At 46.0% G+C, this 20,764-nt stretch overlaps 2 protein-coding genes and 1 pseudogene across 2 annotated transcripts; 1 reads left to right on the top strand and 2 right to left on the bottom strand.

Moving 5' to 3' along the window:
• Positions 1–5,962: 5,962 nt before the first annotated feature.
• LOC101762491 lies at positions 5,963–8,063 on the bottom strand (annotated as a pseudogene).
• A 4,261-nt stretch (positions 8,064–12,324) lies between these two features.
• LOC105914055 lies at positions 12,325–12,852 on the bottom strand. Its single transcript, XM_012844649.1, has one exon. It carries the CDS (start codon positions 12,850–12,852, stop codon positions 12,325–12,327), a length of 528 nt encoding a protein of 175 aa, XP_012700103.1.
• Positions 12,853–19,588: 6,736 nt separating this feature from the next.
• On the top strand, positions 19,589–20,099 carry LOC111257821. The gene has a single exon (XM_022827933.1). The coding sequence runs from the start codon at positions 19,605–19,607 to the stop codon at positions 20,097–20,099; it is 495 nt and encodes a 164-aa protein (XP_022683668.1). The 5' UTR covers positions 19,589–19,604.
• Positions 20,100–20,764: the final 665 nt, after the last annotated feature.

Here is a 20,764-nt window from a genome sequence, read left to right as displayed (position 1 = left end):
TGAAGTTGCTGCACGTGTTTGGTTAGTGGCAATGCTCCAGCTCCAAAAAATGAACACCTGTTGTGAATAGCCTATTTTACCCTTTGTAAACGGACCCACATGTCTGTCTCTCCTCCCCTTCTCTTCCTCCTGTACACACCAGCATTTGCTTACAGTTTACAATAATTGGTGGCTCCTGTAGCCTCACAGTTACAAAGATCACACAACAAAACAGATTGATTAGGAGCAACTTGCTAGGCGATAGATCCTGACTCATCATCATTGTGAGCCTGAATCATGTGAGGGCGTCGGCCTGGATGGTGCCGGAGTCCAGCATGACCTTGCAAATGTGGAGGCAGGGGGAGATCTCGGTGGTGAAGACGAACTCCGGCGCGGCGGTGACCACGTGCACGTCGTGCCCCGCGGTGACGAGATGCCTCACGACGTGCAGAAGAGGACGCGCCGACCGGCGTCGCCGCCGCAGGGGGCCAGGCCGGCGCGATGAGCTCGCCCCCGGCCGGCCTGCGCCCCGGCCGCGCCGCCGCGGGGGAGCTCGCCCCCGGCCGGCCTGCGCCCCGGCCGCGCCGCCGCGGGGGACCTCGCCCCGGCCGCACCGCCGCGGGGGACCTCGCCCCCGGCCGCGCCGCGCCCCGGCCGCGCCGCCGCGGGGGAGCTCGCCCAGAAGTAAACGGAGATGAGGGAGGGTGCCGTGGGAGAAGGAAACGGAGGAGATAGAAAAATAGAAACGAACCGGTAACATGTGTAACAAGGGGCAATGGTGGGTAAATAACCCCAACTCCATGAGGAGGTCTGAAAAGGAGGTTTTTGGAGCACCTCTTGAGGTGCTCCATAAAAAACGTGGATCTACCCCCTGCTCCACCTTTTTCCTGGAGCCGGAGTTGCTGGAGCTAGACACGTTTGGCTGCAAAATTTTTGGAGTTGGTGGAGTGAAGCAATTTTTCCTGGAGTGGAGTGCTCCCAAACACCCCCTTAATGTGTCCTTGATGCATCATGGAGTCGTAGATCGCGTGTCTGGATCAATAGATGATGAACAATAATACGTACTGGTAGTTGTGCGTACTAAGTTTGGCAACAATTGGGAAAGGGCCACGGGTAGAAAATGGATCTTTAGTCCCAGTTCGTAGGGGTCAAATCTTTCAAAAAGCCATCCAGGAGTAATTGTTCGAGACAAAAGAGGGGATCCTTTAGTCCTGAGTCATTCACCCAGGATTAAAGGCCCCCTTTAGTCCCGGTTGGTGTTACGGGACTAAAAATTTTCAAAAAAAATTAAAAAAAAGTGCCGCTCCGCTCGCTCCGGCCCCTCTGTCCGTGCCGCCCACGTCGGCCCCTCCGTCCGCGCCGGCCGCCCGCTCCGGTCCCCTCCGTCCGCGCCGGCTGCTCGCCCCCGCGCCGGTGCGCCTGCTCCAGCCCCGCTCACCCGCGCCGGTGTGCCTGCTCTGGCCCCGCTTGCCCGTGCCGCAGCCCGTGTGCGCCGCTTGCCCGTGCCGCTGCGCCCGCTCGCCCGCCCCGCTTGCGCCTGGAGGACCTGCGCGTGGAGTGGAGGAGATAGATATAGTCAGAGGAGAGATAAGATACAAAGGGAAGAGGAGAGAAAAAGAACATAAATGTGTGGAGAGAGAGGGGAGGAGAGAAGAAGAAGATAAATCGATCTGCACCGCGGCTTGTCCTTTTTGACGGGGAGCAGGGTTTAATCCCAGTTGGAATTACCAACTGGGACAAAAGGGGAGGGCGTCACTGCCAGATCTTTTCAACCGGGACTAAAGTCCCTCCCGTTGGTGTCCTTTCGGTCCCTCATTTTTAAACCGGGATTAAAGACCCTTTAGTCACGGGCTAACTTTAAACCGGAACAAAAGGGGTTGGATGGAAAGTCAGTTTTCTACTGGTGGGCATGAAGAATTACCCGTCATTGTTGACAGAGGGAATTAATAAGATATATAGGAATTTGAGTTTTGGGTCCAATCCCTTTATGGTTTGTGGAGTGAATCTACAATTTAAGAAGCACTTCATAAGCTATTTGTGTGTTCAGTGTGAGCGCACCATACTTAAGCATGCATGCGCACAGCGGCGTTTGTGGCATCTGGTCTGCCTCATGCATATGCATTTCAGTAATACACCGATGAAATGTAATCAGCTACGGGTTCACTTTATTTTTATTTGCTGTGTTGCACCACACAGACTAGTGTGTGTTCATGCTTTTCTGAATCATGAGAACCTCATGATTATGCATGAGCAATATGGTCCTTGTTTTTGGGCTTTGCCTCCAAGACATGCATGCCATGGCATTGTGTGTACTACTCGGTACTCGTACTCCTATGTCGTGCTAATTTGTGTTGCTGGCTTGCTGCCTGCTGGAGCTGGAGCTGGACTATACAGTTATGGCCTGGCTCGTTGCTGCTGTAGTACTCCCGTACCCGTTCATTCCTGGGTTGCCTTCTTCTTTTCTTTTCTTTTTTCAAAAACACGTACTTCAGCCAAGGACCAACGACGACGACAATGGTAAATCGTGCGTCCAATCATAGATTGCTTATCACCTCTGGATAACGGAGCGGATCGGATGGCCATATCAGGAGCAGCAGGTCCCTTCGCATTGGAAAATGGCGAGAACGAACAAGTTTTTTAAGCAAGCCGACGCAGTTGCAAACAGGGTTTCATTCGTTGGGTCAGACAGGCAAGACCCAAGAGTGATCGCCCAAGAGAGATTGTGATGGTGCTCTGCAAACCAACCAACCAATGCAAGCACCCCAACTTCGTTTGCCTTGGCACGTAAGTTTCATCGGCTCGACCCACTTGGCTTCCAACCTGGCACCGCACCTCACGCTTCCCGCTCGTTTCCATTCTCCCCCGCTCCTCCTCCCCTCCTCTTCCTCCTCCCCTCTCCGCCTCGCCTCGAACCAAACCACCATCTCAACCCTAGCCTCTCGAACCTTCCAGAGGCCGTGTGCTCGAGCTCGCCCGCCATGGCGTCCTCTTCCTCCGACGACGGACCCTCCACTTCAGGTGCGCGCTCCCCGCGGCCGGACTTGCCCGCGGTCGCGACCTACACAAATGCGAACGACCTGGCGCTCCGGGACCTTCGGCGTGCGGTGATGAAGTTCGACATCGATGGCGCCAGAAGTAAGTCCTCTCGACTCGGTAGCGTTGTTCTGAACTACTGATCTGATCGTGTTTCGGTTTCTCGCTCTGGGGTTCCAGGTCCGGTGTGGGGTTGTGATCGGTCGAGATTACTAGCTCTTGGAGTTGTTGGTTCATGCAGAGTTAGCGGAAATGCTGAGGGTGAGGGGAACGGGCCCGGACACGGTGGTAGCAGCCATCGCCTACCCCAAGAGTGAGCGCCACGGGCCGCTCCACGTTGCCGCGGCGACCAAGTACCTTGAGATGTGCAAGGTGTTAGTCCAGGACAACCCAAACGCAACCGATGCTGATGGTATTCTTTACTTTTCCCCCCTACTGTGATTTCTTCCTGCGTGTTTTCTGGTTGGACTTGGATCGGTTGCTTTCCGTTGTTTAATTGCGCATTTCTGTGAGGTTTTGGGCACTGCAGCATGAGGATTGACGGCGGATTATGCTTTGTTCTTCAATCTGTGTCGGTTCGGCGAGGTGTTAGTTGTTTTAATTAGATCAACGTGGGAGTGTGCGTGAGTTTTATTGTGTTCGATTGGGCGTGCTCTCCTGTCCATGGTAATCAGAGAAGATGCCCCCATCAATCGTCGGAGTTATGCTCCGGGCGGCCGGCAGCGGCGGGGTTTGCAGCATCTGTGAGAAGGAAGAAACCGTAGGCTAGGAGTCAGAGAGAGAGGGATTCGTGGTGAAGTGGGTGGGATTGTTTTTTTTGAGAGGAAGGTGGGATTAGCATTTGGGACCCAAAAATCGAGGGCCCATTTACATCACAATTGGTCTTAGAAGTTGGCCCAGCTCGAATTTGGGCTTGGGCTGCTGCTGCTCTTCGCACTAGTAATAGTGGTGGGCGGCGCACGGCGCGTGGGTGGACGGCGGCCAAGCGTGCTGCCGGCGAGGACGAGGGGGCGCCACCGCACCTGGCGCGTGGCGAGCAGCCTAGTCGTAAGGGCCGTGAGGGGGAGGCCGGGAGGGGACCGGGCAAGCGTAGCGCGGCCAATGCGTGGCAGGGGCGCAGGGCATAGATTTGATGGACAGGTGAGGTCTCGGACCTGCCACCTAGGCACAGCCAGACTTCTGCTGCAATGCTTTTGTATTTTTTATTCATGGGTACTTCAATAAGATTAAGTAACTGGTGTTTGTAAATATGCAGTCATGGAGCTGCTAAGTGCAATTTTTTAGTTAGTTCCAAGACAGGCGGAATTTTAGGTTAAAGTTCTTCTCTTAATGTTTAATAATCTTGTGGTGTATTGACCATGTAATACCTTGTTGTGCATTGGTCTGGTATGTTGTTTGGAAGTTTCAATTTCTTTGGTCTGAGTGAGAAGCATTGGCCATCCTTAATAAATGTTTACCTTTTATTATGCTCTTGCTAGGTGCAACGTCTCTGTATTTTGACTCAGAGATTTTACTGGCTGATTATGGTGGGACTACCATTGGGAATTTTGGTTTGCTATATTGTGGCTTATGGTGGATTAGTTGTGGATTTGCTTGCACCAAAGGGACGGTGGACAATTTGCTTTCTGAGAATTCCAACTGCAAAGGAATGGTGCGCCTTTTATGCATGATGTTTTTCTCCAAGGGCAGTGATGCTACTCCAGCACTAGTTTCTGCTAATGTTTCCTCAATATTGAACAAAATAGTGGTACGCTCCTCAGCTTAGATCCAACTTAGTAGTCAGTACTTTTTTTGTTTCATATTATGAATGACAATATATCCTTTCTATTTGATTATGCTATAACTGTGAACACAGTTTACTTTGTGGTTGTTCAATGTGTTGTCCAACTCTTTGGGTTATTTTAATTTGAACTCATCTTTTTTTATGGAAACTTAGATTGCTGCAAATAACAATTTTCTATCTTAGCTTTTTTCCTTTCAAACACACACAGCCCGATTCTTTCCTGTAGTAGTTTTACTTCTGCTATGCTTTGTACATTTCCTTTAAAATACTTCTCTTACTCGAATTCATACACTACATGTTATTAGTTTTTCAAACTTTAATTGCAATTGCGTGCTGAATTCATGTGCCTTTTCTTTGATCATTGTTCACCTTGTATTGACTCATGCAGAGACTTCACTCTACTCTACCATGCAGCAGGACAAAGTTTTCTCTGCCCATGCATATGTATTTTGGAGTTTTATCTATTTTACGAGCTTTGTTTTAGGTTTTTCCTAGCAATTTTATATTGCTTTCACATAGTGGGTTCATTCTTCATATATTGCTTTCACGCAGTGGGACTATAACACTACACTATATGACTACCTTGCAATCCTCCTACTTAGACCTCTTATGCCATGGTATGGCTAGGAGGGAGGGGAGCACCTCTATTTATAGGTGCTCATGATCATTGTGGTGTTGCCATGTGGCAACTTCCACACTCTTCTTTACAAATATCTAACTCTAGAAGTTTCATCCTTATCATACCATATAAATATCTTGTTACAGAGTATTCATAAGTTGCCATGAAGCATGGCAACTATGGCTCATGCATTCTCTCCAATTTTTAGAGCTTTCTTACCTTGCCATAATCTTATCCTTATACATGGCAAAGTTAGTCTCTTGAGATCTCCACAATCTTCTAGAATACTTCAAAGTATGAATGCATATTTCAACACATCATTTTTGCTATGCATCTTCAAAAGCCTGTAAACAAAAGAAAACCAATCTTGTGCGGTGTACTAAGTATATCGGAGGGGAGGGCTAAAACGTTAGGGCCGGCCGGTGGCGTCGTTTGGCATACGTTCACTTTGTATTGACTCATGGTAGCGTACAATCAACCAAATACAGTACTTGATACACAATAATGTTTTTTTTCTAACTGTGTTTGTACGTGTGTGATTTGAGCCTTTACAGCACCACTCCCACACATGAGTGAGAGAGCAGCAGGACGAGCTCGAGATCGTGCATGATGGCTCCATGGTTCATCAGAAACTGATCGAGTATGAGATCATTGTGCTCAGTTCACCAACACATCTCTAGAGGTTTAACAGGCCACCAGATCATTGTGCACGACACGATGTTACATTCAAACAGTGGCACCGGTCCACCAGATCCATGAAGTTGCCATTTGCACTGCCAATGCTGCCTTCTTCCAAGGCACCATCAGACTCTGGGAGATGGGATGCAGATAAGAAAGAAAGAAAAAACAATTGTCAAATACATACTATACATTAGTAATGTGTCCAGACCAAAAATTACCAAGTGAATATGTACTGTAATGACGTGTATAGCATTGAGGATGTATACGTACATGGATTAATTAAGTTGACATGGACAGCGTCGACCTTCACCAAGATCGTGGTGAACTCGGCTTTTACCAGTTGGCTGGTGTATCCATGATTGGTCGCTTTGAAGGTACAACGATGTTCCGCGTCATCATCGCTGTTGTAGCAAGGACCTGAACCTACCCTGAGCTTCAAATCCATCCATCTCTACTGCAACAACGGACCTCCTTAAGCCACGCGACTCGCTGATGGTGCCATCAAAGAGCCGGATTTCTTGATGTAACCCGCTGATGAAACAGCCGACGCACAAACTGAAATTGCTCCGCACTTCTGATACAACGACTTCCACCGTCGCCTCAACTGCAAAGTCGACACGTGATACAGTTATGTCAACTGCTCCACGGTCACCATGGATACGGCTTGCGGATGGTTCACTAGTAGTTATGGTCATCTCGTTTATAGTTGATACGCCATCAATGAGCTGCAGATCATCTTTTTCTTGCTTTCCTATCTTGATCCTCATGTCATATTCAATTAGAGTAGTGTACTAAAGCTCAATCCCTCGCTTAGGGCCAGTCATTTCAATGAGGGAACCCTACAAAGATGGTAGTATTTAGTAGCTCGCCATACAAAAGCAAAGATATATAGTCTAATGATTAAAACTTCCTTATAGTGTTTCACTTGAAACAATACTATACTAAAGGGACATTTACAATTGACAATTAACATCATAAAAGTGCACAAGTTAAAACCATTTTTTGCAGTGTACTAAACAAAAATAAATAAACGCAGCCATGGGAAGAGAAGACGTCTCGTCGCAAAAAAAAAGGGAGGAGGGGGTGTGGAAGAGAAGACGTGTTTGATTTTCACGGATGGACAGTTTCTCAACAGCAGGCTCTACGAACCGAGCTATTGCTCGGTTCTATGGAACAGTTCAAAACTGTTCCCATTTCACCTTGTTTAGAGCATGTGATGCTCACTTATTACTTTCATAATTTAGGTCAGTTCTTGTAGTGAATCATACATTCATAGCATAACACTTGCATTGGTACAGTAGTTGTGTACACAACCCAAAGTATTACTCGCTGCTAAAGGGATCAGCAAGTCGCTCTCAACCGAGAGCGACACGGGCGGCGACCAAGCCACGCCCACCCCTTCTCCCCTGCTCCCCTCGCCTTGCTGTCGCCTGAGCAGGCCGCCAGAAGTCCGCGCGGCCGCGAGGACGGCGGCAGCGGGACCTTCGCAGCTTGGCTCCCGTCGTGGGGCGCGTCCCCTCCGTGCTCGCCAGAAGCATCCTTTTGCAGAAAATCACCAGATGTTACTGAAAAAGTAAATAATCATAGAATATATATCTTGGCACAAGAATAGCTAATCATATAGCTAAACAAAAGGAACTCAAAGTGCAAAATTATCCTACATCTATTTCACTAATCAATAGCAGAACTCGAACAACTCTCACACTATACCCAACTTCACTGATATCTCATCAGTTCTATGAATGTGAAGGTTTGGCCATTATTGTGAGATGAATACAATAATGTAAAATAATTGCAGTTAAGTGTGGGTATGTACCTGCTCCACGAGGATGGGATCTCCATGTTAAAATTGACAACATAATTAAGCAGCGGATCCAGAATATCCCTTGCAGCTATGTATCCATACAACTGTACTGGGCCACCCTCCACTTGAATTTTAGCCAACTTTAAAGAAACAAATTGCAACATGCATGGTGTTTGAGGACACCATGCTCTATGTTATAGGATATTTCATAATTTTCCTTGGCTATTTGCACAGGTTGGGATGATCTTAAACATATTTAAACCCTTGGATACAAGAACATGCTAATATCCTTGAAAATTGTGGACACATTCCGTACTACAGGGCATCAAGCCATTGTCATGTCATAAAATTTCAAATGTAGAATGTGGTTTGTATAAACTGAAGTAAAAGGGTCAAACGCCATTAGAAAGTGAAGCTGCGTTTTCAGGAAATTGAGATGTAAAGTGAACTGAAAAGTAGTTTGAAGGAGAAAAGTAATTTAAACGATACAAAAATATTTTAATGGGGTTATCTACTTATTTATCCATTAAAATCTTCAGATAAAATATCAATAAAACATTATTTTTTATAAAGAGAAATAAGGGACAAAATCCATTAGGGAGGGATGAAGTGACCCATTTTATTAGTTCCAGGGTAAAGCAATTGAAAAATAAATTAGGTAGTTATCTAGGCAATAAAAAAACAATAGGGGGATATACGATGTACAGTGAATTACATTGTGAAATGTACGTTGCCTTATGAGGTGGGCTAGGGGATCAGAGAAATTATTGAGAGGTCTAGCTTAAATATGAAGACAGTGCACAATGGCACAAGCTACACTTTGCTTACGGCTCGACGGTTGGCTACATGTTTTACTTTTGTAAATGCATAACCATAGAACCCCCATGTGAAGTTTGGTGAGATTTTCTTCTATATGTGGCAATTCTTTGGGTTACTTTAATTTGAACTCATCTTTTTTTATGGAAACTTAGATTGCTGCAAATAACATTTTTCTGTCTGAGCTTTTTTCCTTTCAGACACACACAGCCCAATTCCTTCCTACAGTAGTTTTACTTCTGCTATGCTTTGTACATTTCCTTTAAAATACTTCTCTTACTCGAATTCATACACTACACAGTAACATGTTATTAGTTTTTCAAACTTTAATTGCAATTGCTTGCTGAATTCATGTGCCTTTTCTTTGATCATTGTTGGCTTGTTGCAGATACAGTCAGTGGTCCGAATCAAGGGTATCAGACCCCAAAACAGTTGCCTTGTTTGTCTTGATGGACCAAATGATGAGTTGAAAGAAAGCTACAGAGGAGGAGTCGAAGATATCTGCTTATGGTGTTATGCTAATGGGAAGCTTATTAACCTTTCAAGAGTTTATGGATCCAAGTTGTGGTATACACCACGCCTGAGGATGGATCATTTTTCATTGTCCTTGAGTACAAGAAACGTCATGTTGCGTTGACACTTGCGAGGAGGGATTTGTACTTTATGGGCTGGAGATCCATACATGGCACTTTTGAGTTGAAGTCAGATACACAGGTTGTATGTTACATGGCTGGAGACCCCGTTATATTGGATATCAGCACTAATTATAGGTTTCTTTGTACCAATAATGATGTTGGTCAGAAAGTGATGGCCTGATGGGGCCCTGGGCTCTTCGAGCTGCATTTGAAATACTGCATAAATGCTGTGGGGTTATTTCAGGTGACACTATGTGGGCCATCGGAATCATTGCTGTGCACTTCCCAGAGGCGGCGAGGATCCAGGGAGTCGTGAATACTGCATGTGACTCGTTGTGCCCAATCCAGGGGTGGGAAGTAGCTACACTAGAGAGCAATACAACTAACGGATAGAATCCAAACTCATTTTTTGTCAATAATTGGGATCATTTTGGATATGAGGGTATGCAAAGAGTACATTACCTTCTCAAAGGACTTACCCCACCCCCAATTGAGAACCCTGCTGGTGCTAAGATCACATTAACATCCGGAGTGGAGATTTTCAGACAAATCCGGATATTACCTCGAGATGCATATGATAAATGGCCTTTTGAGCACAAGAAGAGGCCAAAACCAATGTTTGAAGGCCCACTGGATGATGGTTCCAAGGTTATGAAATCTCCCAAACGCTTGAGAATTGAACCGAAGGAATGTGGTAAGAAAAAAGCATCTCAGGTGGAGGATGTTTTCATAGAAGATGGGGGGTATCCTTCCTATAGCTTGCTAGATGAGTAGGGCTCTGATTTGAAAGATGAGGAAATAGCAATGGATGAAATCAAAAAAGATAAAGGGAAGATGAAAAAAGAAATCAATGGTGAGGAAGAACAATCTGATGTGAAAGTTAATGAAGCTACAATATCTGGACAGGCAGATTTAACCATGGGTGATTACTTGGACCACTTCCCTATGGTGAGAAAGATGTTCAACTTCAACAGCACTAGAGCAAAAAGTTTGGAGTTTCCAAAGATGCCGAGTTTGATTGCTAGACCTGTCTACTCTTCTGCCAAAGAACCTCTTCCGTCATATGGAATAGTGAGGCCCAATCCAAAACAAGTGACATCATTTGTTTGTCAAATGAAGCCTGGTTTTGGTAAGATAATTTTCTACTATATTGTTGTACAACTAATTGTGCTTGATTTAGCATAAACTGAAAGATATGTATTGTTTGTAGTTGTTACGCCCTGGAACCATCCTCAAGTACCTCATCTTCAAAGAAGGTGGATTAAAGCTTGCTCTCTTGTGACCAGATTCTTCCGCCTCATTTGATAGTTGATTAAGCTTGTGGAGGTCTGAAGCTTGTGATGGTTGATTAACCTTGGATTATGAGGAGCATTTGCTGCAGCTCCTGCTCGGCCTGGATGGGAGTTACTCATTTACCGTGCACTATGAAATTTAGAGTAAGATACTTAATAAGCACAAATCCTAACTAGAAGGCATATTTTTTGTGAACCCTTAACATTCTTACGGGTTCACAAGGCTCTTCTTGGGTGATTTCTGTCAGCTGTCATTGTTTAATACTTCATTGTGGTTTGACATATGTAGGACCAAACACCCTTAACAATCTCACAGGTTCACAAGGCTCTTCTTCTGTGACTTCTGTTAGCTGTCATTGTTTAATATCTCATTGTGGTTTGACATATATAGGACCAAACACCTCATTGTAAATGGAGTCCACGGCTTTACAAGAGCTCAGGTCAATTTATATTGATGCAAAGCTACTTTGCCCAGTCGTAGTTGACTTAGAATAATTTATGGTTGCACCGCTTGGCTTCTTTGCCAATCATGTCTAGCAGAGAATGTAATTGCACTGCTGCAGTTATAGTCAGAAGAATGTAGCTGTCCTGCTGCAGTTTTAGTTGGAAGAGATACTAGTGCCTGCGAATTTATCCATCTGTGCTCACTGTGTTTTTCCTACGTACCAAGGACCCAATTGTGTGTCCATACCCTAGTGTTTGTAAGATTTTGTTCTTACAAAAAAATCTTCTCTATTCTGATTTGCAAGTCACTTTGCAAAATATTAATCATTCTAGATCTGTTCTCTTTTGCTGAACCAAATATCAGTATGGACCATGTGTTTCATATCATAGATATAACTGCTGATCTGAATGCCTAACAGGAAGGCATTCAGAAAGATCAGCTGTTTTCAGCTTGGCCTTGAACTGAAGATGCACTGGCAATCCTGAATCTGGGACACAATTGTGTCAAGTTACTTGTGTTGTCTCTCTCCAGTTACTTTGTGTAGAGAGATAATGAGGGGGGTGCCTAACTGACACGAATGACATAAGGTATGAGTCCCTTTATTACAGATAATGGAGGAATTATTTCTAAGTGTGTTGATGGCGGCAGGACCAGGATGACCGAGACGAAGGTGCCACAAGTTGGAGGAGACGGCGAGGCTGGCGTGGGGCTAGTGGTGCTGGTGGCTGGTGGGATGGTGTAAAGTCGGCGCTATTGCAACGAAGAATCACACGTCTAGTCGGAATATCCTGATAGAAAAACCAAAAGCGTCAAATTCTATAGTGCAATTATTGTTCCTAGTAAACTGACGAACAAAAATCAGGTTACGGATGAGGGATGGAACAATAAGAATATTATTGAGACGAAATTGTGACGTGTTGGTGAATAGGGTGGAGTTGCCACGACACGAGATGGGTAGGGTTTGACCATTGCCTACAATGATGAAGGAGTGGGAGGGGGGTAGGCGGGAGAGTAGTATACCATCCGAGGATGCCATGTGGCCGGAAGCACCGGAGTCCACAACCCAGCTGCCATTTTGTAGCACCATCTGGTTGAGAGCTGCAACCAGGCCGGCCTGATCCCACATTTGGGCTGCAGGGGACACTTGAAGAGGGGCGAAGGTAGTATGGGCCTGCGGAGCCGGCCCAAGCAGCCCAGGAGCCGCCGCGCGCCAGTCCCCGCTGCCACCAGAGCCATGCTAGCTTGCGGGCTGTTGCTCGGCCGCGTTGGCGTAAGCACCGGTCCCTAGGCTGAAACAGATCCACGGGCTGGTTGGGTGAGGCGGGCCACTGGCCTGCGACTGGAAGCTACCGTTGGCCTGTTTGCCCTTCCACTTCTTTTTGCCGCCGCCACCGCCGGTCTTCTTCAGCTGGAAGCTGCCGGTCTGGATGGAGCCGGACGTCAAGCGGCATCCGCTTGGGCTGTTGTAGGAGGAAGAGGTCGAGCCGGTCCCCGCGAGGAGTGCGGTGGAGTTGGTGACCTTCTCCTCGTTGGCGAGCCGGAGCTCCTTCAAGGCGAGCATGTCCCAGGCTTGAGCGAAGGTGGGGAAGATGGCAGTGGAGTTGGTGATGTCATCGGTGGTGTTGGAGTAGCGCAGATTGATGCCACGGAGGAGATTCAGCACCAATTGCGATTCCTTGACGGGGTGGCCAATGTCGCGGAGGGCGTTGGTGAGATTCTTCATGCACTGGCAGTACTCTGAGATGGAGGAGTCACCCTGCGTCATTGAGTGGAAGTCATGGCTGAGGAAGATTGCTCAGGACTGCTTGTTGGTGCACAAGAGGCCCTCAATTGCGAGCCAGAGAGCCCGGGCAATCTGCTCGTTGGCATCCATGGCGAGGTCGAGGATGGAGTCATCGATGGAGTCGAAGATCCAAGAGCGGACACAGCAATCCGCTTGATCCTAGTCAGGATCATCGGGGCGTGGTGCTGCCGTGCTGTCGATGTGCTATTTGAGGCCGAATTTGCCGCACATCGACTTGAAGAAGGAAGCCCACTTGGAGTAGCCGGAGGTCTTCATCGTCAAGGTCATGGGGACGTGAGACTTGATGGAGATGGTGGCGTTGGGGTGGATGACGGTCAGTGGCTCCGGGTAGAGGATGAAGCCGCTGCCACCAACCTGCGCCGTGCCATCACCTCCGCTAGGAGAGGATCCAGAGTCGAGCACAGACTCGGTGCCGGCACCCGTGGCGGGCATGGTATCGGCGTCGATCACCGGCATGGTGTCGGCGCCCGTGACGGGCAAAGTGCCAGCGCCGATTGGCGGCATGGTGCCGGCACCTGTCAACAGCAGCGTGCCGGACATTGTGGACTCAGCGGTGGAGTCCTGGGACATAGGCACCGCGCAGAGAGAGGAAGGGAGGAGCGCCACCTAGAGTACGGCGCGTCGAAGAGGTGGACGCGTTGCAATGGACTCGAGGCGCGGTTTAGGGTGGAGAGGTGCTGAAGGAAAGGCCCGGGACAGATTGATCCCGGTCTCATGATACCATGTAGAGAGATAGGATTGGAGGAAACACCACACCCTAATGAGGAGGGAGGTGACCTCTTATATATATAGTCAATATGGCTTGGTATACAAAGAATACAATCTCTAATACTTCGACTTTGTTTGCCCAGGTTAAATTTTACTTCTGATTTAAGTTTGAAATAAGGGTAGTTTCAGCTTCTTCTTTTTTTCGAAACAAAGCCAGATTATGAGCCATTTCAGAGTATTTTGAAATAATGTTCTCTTGCCTTCCCCACTCTGGTTTGACAAAACAGAGCCATGTCAGCTTTTGTCAAGACACATCTTGGAATGAAACAGAAGATGCTTATATGACACTCTTATTATTTTATAGAGGTAAGCTAGCTAGCTTCAGTTCAACCCAAGTCTTGTTGGCCGCTAACATGGAGCGTGCTAGCGTTCTTCTACCTTTGTGCTGTATCTCTCCAATTACTTTGACTTTGTTTGCCCGGGTTAAAATTCTACTTATTATTTAAATTTGAACTAAGAAGTTTTAGCCTTTTCCAAACAGAGTCAGATTATGAGCCATTTCAGAGATGTTAAGCATGCTGTTCCTTTGAACAATGCAGGACAAGGAGGTGGTGTCGGTGGTGCACAAGCTAAGCAGAAGCAGAAGCTGTGATCTGTATATTAAACAAGCTGTTTAAATTATTTGTAAACTGCAATCAGCACATTTGCTAGTCCATGGAACCAATATCGTTGTGCATTGGCCAGGCAATTTAGTTGTGTACACCTGTTACCGTAATATACTTGTGTGTCTGTTACCGTGGTGAAAAATTATGTATTCTCCTGTGCTTGAAGCTGCGTCTCTTATTCTAAATCCCTGTATACAATCCCAGTCAACGAACAAGAGATTTCTAAGACGGGGATTAGGGAAAAACCCCCACAGGGATTGAGTGGCATGGGAGGATCCACTTAACCCCTACCTGGTGAGAATTTGATCCTCGTTTCCGGTATATTGTGGCTGATCTGACTGCTTAGTGATACTTTGTGGTTAGCTTAGTTGTTCTGGTAAAAATTGCAGTCAGCTGATAACATCTTCAAGTTATCCAAATGATTTTTTGTTTTCCTGCAAGAAAATTCTTTGACTGATTAATGCTTATACCTGAATCTTAGTTACATGTAGGGATGCATCCATGATATAGTCCCAAGAGTTGCTTTGTCCTGACTTAGTGTTTTCTTGTAGCCTGAATGGAGCTCATTGTTAAACAAGAGTTGCTAGGTTTCCATAGTTCATATTTGGGTATAGTTTCTGGATACAAAGATTTGCAGGCTAGTTGACTTTTTTGTTTGCGACTTCTTTCATTGTTAGACACCTCAACTGATAGGCAACATAATTGTTATGGATCTGCTATGTTATCCTACGACATATCATTGTCTCCATTTAAGAGTTTGAACCTTGTTCAAAATAAGCATTTGACTTGATGTTGCATGGACAAGGGATTTATGATAATCTGATATGTCTTAGCTAATTTGATACAGTGACATGTGACTTACAGTAATCTGATATGGCTTAAGCATCTGTTTGCAGGATTCTCTTCTGGCCGAAATCGGTTGCTTTCTGCTCTGCATGTGTAATCCCCAAGATGGTGTCAAAAACCTTGTGAAAATCAAATGTAAACAAAATCATGGGGCATTTTCTTGTGTGCGCACATTGTAGTGTTCGGCTTCTGTAAAAGACACCAAACATAAAAAAAATTCTAAACTTTATGATATCATAAAAAGTTAAAAACTGTGACCATAATTCTCCACAATAGATATCATACAGAGGTTTAGCAGTGTAATGGTATTTCTAGGAAAAAGGAACTATGTTACTTGAGCTCACCATTCAAAAAACATTGTAGATCACTTTACTCTAAAAAAGCCCCAAAAAGAAGGGGGACGGGTTGCCGCTGGAAAAAAAAAGTATGGCGAGGTGAGCATTGAGCAAGATGGAGACTTAAATCCAAATCTTCCATTTGACTCGAGAATTTCAACAAATGATAGTAAGCTTTGCGCACACAGCGATAAAGTCAATTGTCAGCCCTGACCAATGTGCATCGCCTATTAAGCTGGTGGGAGCTGATGATCTCGGCTGGGACTGCTTCAAGAGGAGAACAAATTCAAACCATGATCTACACTGCTTGGAACATCTGGAAGGAACGCTGTCACTGGGTATTTGACAACAAAGCACTATCACCAACTGATCTTTCTGCTGTCATCAGGAATGACATTGCAATGTACAAGTAAGCATTATTGTCGAATGGTTAATAGTACTGTAAACATTAGTCTGCTAGTTTTTTTCAGACCAATTAGTCCTTCCTGTAAATAACATTGCTTTCTACTATAATGAATGGGCAGAACACCTGCCACTAATTGCTCAAAAACAGCGATCAAGTTCGTAAATCTCAGTAAATGATCGGAGATATACTCCTAGCTTATCGGGGTTGCATTGCCATGTAGATAACCCGCTAGTCGACGGTCTTTATGAATTGATTGCCGCGTCCGAGAGTGAGCATCTCGAAGTCTCTCAAGTTGAAGCGCCACAAGACTTGAACCAAAGTTCAGAAGAGCCCAAGACTAGTTTGGAAGGCAAACCCGGGGCATGACCCCTAATTTCAAAACTATGCAATTACCTTAAATAAGTGTTTACTTTATGTATTAAGTTCCTAGGAATTGAATGGAACTTTAGTTTAAGTGTTTACTTTATGTATTAAGTTCCTAGGAGTTGAATGGAACCTTAGTTGCATGATCCCTGTGACTCCCAAGTTCAAATACTAGTATGTGTAGGTCGATAGAAGTGCCATGCTTAATTAAGAACGGTAGAAGTCGAGTGATTGCTTGTCACTCGCGAGACATAGGATCTTTTGATATTTATGGCAAGTTATTCGAGAACGAATCACTGGAAGAAAAGTTGGAGACCAGGCGGAGATAGAAATGAAGTTGAAGTTAGTGATGTTGGTTGCACTCTGCCTGTGTCGATTAAGGTTCGTTCGTTGTGGCCCTGCTGATTGAGTTTGAACTGTACTATACACATGCTGGAAGTAAGAGGTAGTTGAAACTGGTAAAACTTAGTATCTTATTACACGATTGTAGATTGAGTTGGTTGTGTTTCCTATTCGTGTGCTAGTCAGTAACTCATGGCTAGCCCGGGGAGGTACCGGTAGGGATTAGCACTCGAGGGTCGCAGTAGTTCTCAAATGCCATCGCTCTTTAAGGGAATTGTTTGCCATATGCGGCTCGAGGGGGCATGCATATGCTGTGTGTATAGGTCCACCTTGTAAGATTAATAAATCAAATTGATTCACCGTCGCTCTCGGTTAAGAGAACTTTGATCATTGTATCATATCGTAGTAAGAAGTGGAATGAAAAGAAATGAGAATGATGTTGATGTTGTTTCTAATCAATTATGTTTCCACGCTGAAAAGTTTTGAAAATATTGTTCACTTAGAATAGTTAGCTCAACTTTAATTTGGATGCTAAAACTTGAAAGTAAGGATCCGTTCTTAGTTGCTTTCTGATAAAACAAACCCCTCAGCCAAAAGCTTTGCATACTAGGAGTCAACTAAGTATATAGGGCCGAGGCGCGCAGGGAGGCGTGCGGCGGCGTGCAGCCAAGAGGAGCGGCGGCCCGCGCCCAATCCTCCTCCCCTCTCTTTTTAGAAGCTTTTTCGCCTTAACCCCCTCCCTTCCCTCCTTTTTCCACCTGAGCCCCTCATCTGTTTAGCATTTGGACTGCGGGTTGATTTCACGAAATATCAGGATCTTTTTTGAAAAATTAGGGCGACGTACGAAAAATCCTAGCAGAGACGTTGCTTGCTTTAATAAGTGGTATATAGATGTGACTGGATTAACCATTAAGAGATGGTTAGCGCATGTTCCACCACACGGTGCTTCCCGAAACGCAGAAGAGTACTGCGCCTCCACTAGAAACCCCTATCGGCGGCCTCCGTGGAATATGGGCCCCTCCCAACGGCAATAGCGGCAGCTCATACAGCAAAATCGGCCGGACCTGAACCTGGCTCCGATGCCGGCTAGCGAGGGAGCTCCAGCGAAACCCACGCTGGCCAATGCAGACGCCCGATGCGGCCACCCGGCGCAGACGGCGGGCGTGTAGGCGGGTGTGCGGGCGCGGACATGGGCGCGGAGGCTGGGAGGGCGGCCATCGGCGTGACCGCCTGCAGGGCTCGATGGGATAAGGTTCGATGCGGCAGGGAGGGGTGTCAAACGGTTAGTATGCAGCCGGGGTATTTTAGTCATTTCCCCTCGGATTCCATTTAATCTGAATAGAATATAAGGTTCAGTGTCCTACAGCAAATAGGGGTACGGGGTGTTTGGGAGACAGTGGCTAAACTTTAGCCATGTCACATTGGATGTTCGGATGCTAATTAGGAGGACTAAATATGAGCTAATTATAAAACTAACAGCAGAACACCTAGGCTAAATCGCGAGACGAATCTATTAAGCCTAATTAATCCATCATTAGCGAATGGTTACTGTAGCACCACAGTGTCAAATCATGGACTAATTAGGTTTAATAGATTCGTCTCGCGATTTAACCTAACGGTTGTGCAATTAGTTTTATAATTAACCTATGTTTAATACTCCTAATTAATGTCAAACATCACGGGGGCTAGCCCCTGTCTCCCAACCACCCCTGAGCAGTGTTTTCTGTTTTGTACTCCCTCCGTTCCAAATTGTAAGTTATTTCAAGAATCTTGAAGAGTTAAAGCATCTCAAGTTTGACCAAAATGATAGAGAAAAATATAAAAATTTATGACATCAAATAGATATACTATGAAAATCTAATTGATAAAGAATCTAATGATACTTAGTTGACATTATAAATATTATTATATAAATTTGGTCAAACTTGAGATACTTTGACTCTCCAAGATTCTTGGAATGAATTACAATTTGGAACGGAGGGAGTAGCAAAGACATGAAAGCTAACTTTGAGTAATGTCCCACGGCCAATTTTGCCTCGGCGAAGAAAAACAAAAAGACCACCTGCGCACTGAAAAGAAAAGAAAAGAAAAAACCAGTAAACGCAAGCGTGATTGGTAGGCGGGATGGTGGCGTCCGGAGGACCATCCGGCATCATCTCGTGTACTTGGACGTGATTGGTTACTCTTCCCGCATCATATGGCTGCACCCTCTGGTTCACTCCACCCCTCCCATCCCGCATCCCTCCATCCATCCAAAAACTACCTTCCCTCGCGAGCCGGGATGGCACGGTGCAGGTGAGTGCGCAGGGCCCATGTGACATACACCCAAAACTCTTATCCATACATGCAACCAAACACGATTCCGTCTCATACTGGACCAACAACAAAGACAACCAAACACAACTTGGTGCACGATTTCAACCCGTCTCCTGTGAGCCTGGACCGGTCCTTTATACCGGCTTCCTATGCCCGGAGCAACCAATCACACCCTAAAAACACCCACCGTCCCCAATCCAGCTACCCTACTTCGCCCGCCGCCGCGCTCTCAGATGCATATCCTCTCACACTCGATCCTTCGTCTCCTCCTCCGCCCTAAAGTCGCTGCATCTCCTGCCCCGATGCGCCGCCTCTTCTCTACTTCGCGACCTCTCCCCTCCCCTATGGCATCAGCTCCACTTCGCTGGTGGCGGCTCCCGATCCACCCGTCCGTCGTGTTTCCCGCTGTGTTTTCTTGTTCTGATGCTAAAGTTTGCGCATTTGATTGGTTCCTATAGTCTTCGATCTGGATTGTATCCAACTTTGGGTTTTGTAGTAATATAACCGTTCTTATGTTGATTTTTAAAAGCAAATGGGAGAAAATCTTCTAATTGGTTGGACATAACTCCCAAAACACAGAAAAAAAAGGCTGAAAATAGAAACCAATTTCAGGCTTACATAACATTCCGTTACAATTTCAGTCTTCACTGATGATGCCATTTTATTTGTGTCGGGTGTTGAGGTTGTTTTTTCATGCTCTTTGGTGATAGATTTCCCCATGGATCTCGGAGCATGGCCAGCGGCAGTGGAGTAAGAGGCGAGGAAGAATCTGGTAAACCAGACAGCAGACCGCTCATACCTTCTGTAAAGGACATTATGATTTCCCTGGGCGAGCACTCCCAGCGCATGAAAAATGTTGAGAATAGTGACACAACCAAGGAGTTCTGTGAAGGTGGAAGGAGAAGCATGGATGCCATTTATGGTGATGAAGAATATCATAGAAAAACCGTGGAGGGCACAGATGGCAAACGAGAAACATGGGGGAAATGGGGGGGAGTTCTGGTGGACAAAGATAGGAGGGAAACCAAGGGTCGCGAGGGGCAAATCATGGTCGGTGGTGACGAAGAAAATATGAGCTGTGCAGCAGAGATACTTCGTTACTCTGTTGATAGGGTAGTCCCTCTGAATATACTTCCAGATAGCAGCCACCGTGATGCTTCTATCTACAGGGACACGTCGGGATGGAAAAAAGAATTCCGTATTGTGGACCGCAGAGAGAGTAAGTGATCATTATTTCATTTCCTATTTTTATTTGTTATTGGGACGTTTTGTCAAGCTTTTTTTTTAATAAAACGGCAGGAGCACTGCCATGCCATTTAAGTAGAGGAAGCAAGCAAAGCCTTACATAGGTTTGATTACATAATAAATAAATAAAAAAAACTCAGAAAGTTCAATAGCATGATAACTAAGGTACAATCGGTCCTCTGCAGGCTTGCCTGTGCGAAGCAATCTCTTCCTTGATGAACTGCAACACCTGCAGGGGAGATGCAGACACGCCCTAAAAAACCCTTCAGTTCCGTTCCTTCCAGATATTCCACCCTGTATACATGAGAAGTGCAGCAGTGACTTGGCGTTGGTTCTTCGGCAGATTGCGTTGTGTAGTGACGCTGACCACCACTCCTCAATGTTGGTTCCTAAAAGAGGCACCTTCACCATGTCATCAGACCAAGCTCTTGCAAGGTTCCAAACCTCTTGCATGAATGGGCAGTGGAGGCACAAATGCTCTTCCATTTCTTACTCAGAATTGTGCAGTGCATAGAGAGGGTTACACAGCCAATTCCGAGCTGCAAGCTTATCAGTGGTTAATAGTTTGCTTTGCACCAAAAGCCTGGCAAAGAATCTGTTGCCTTCAGATTGGGCTCTCCAGATTGCCTTGGCATCGAATGTACTAT

Source organism: Setaria italica, chromosome I, assembly GCF_000263155.2.
Source record: "Setaria italica strain Yugu1 chromosome I, Setaria_italica_v2.0, whole genome shotgun sequence".
Lineage (NCBI taxonomy): Eukaryota > Viridiplantae > Streptophyta > Magnoliopsida > Poales > Poaceae > Setaria > Setaria italica.
This window is presented reverse-complemented; position numbering and strand designations above follow the sequence as displayed.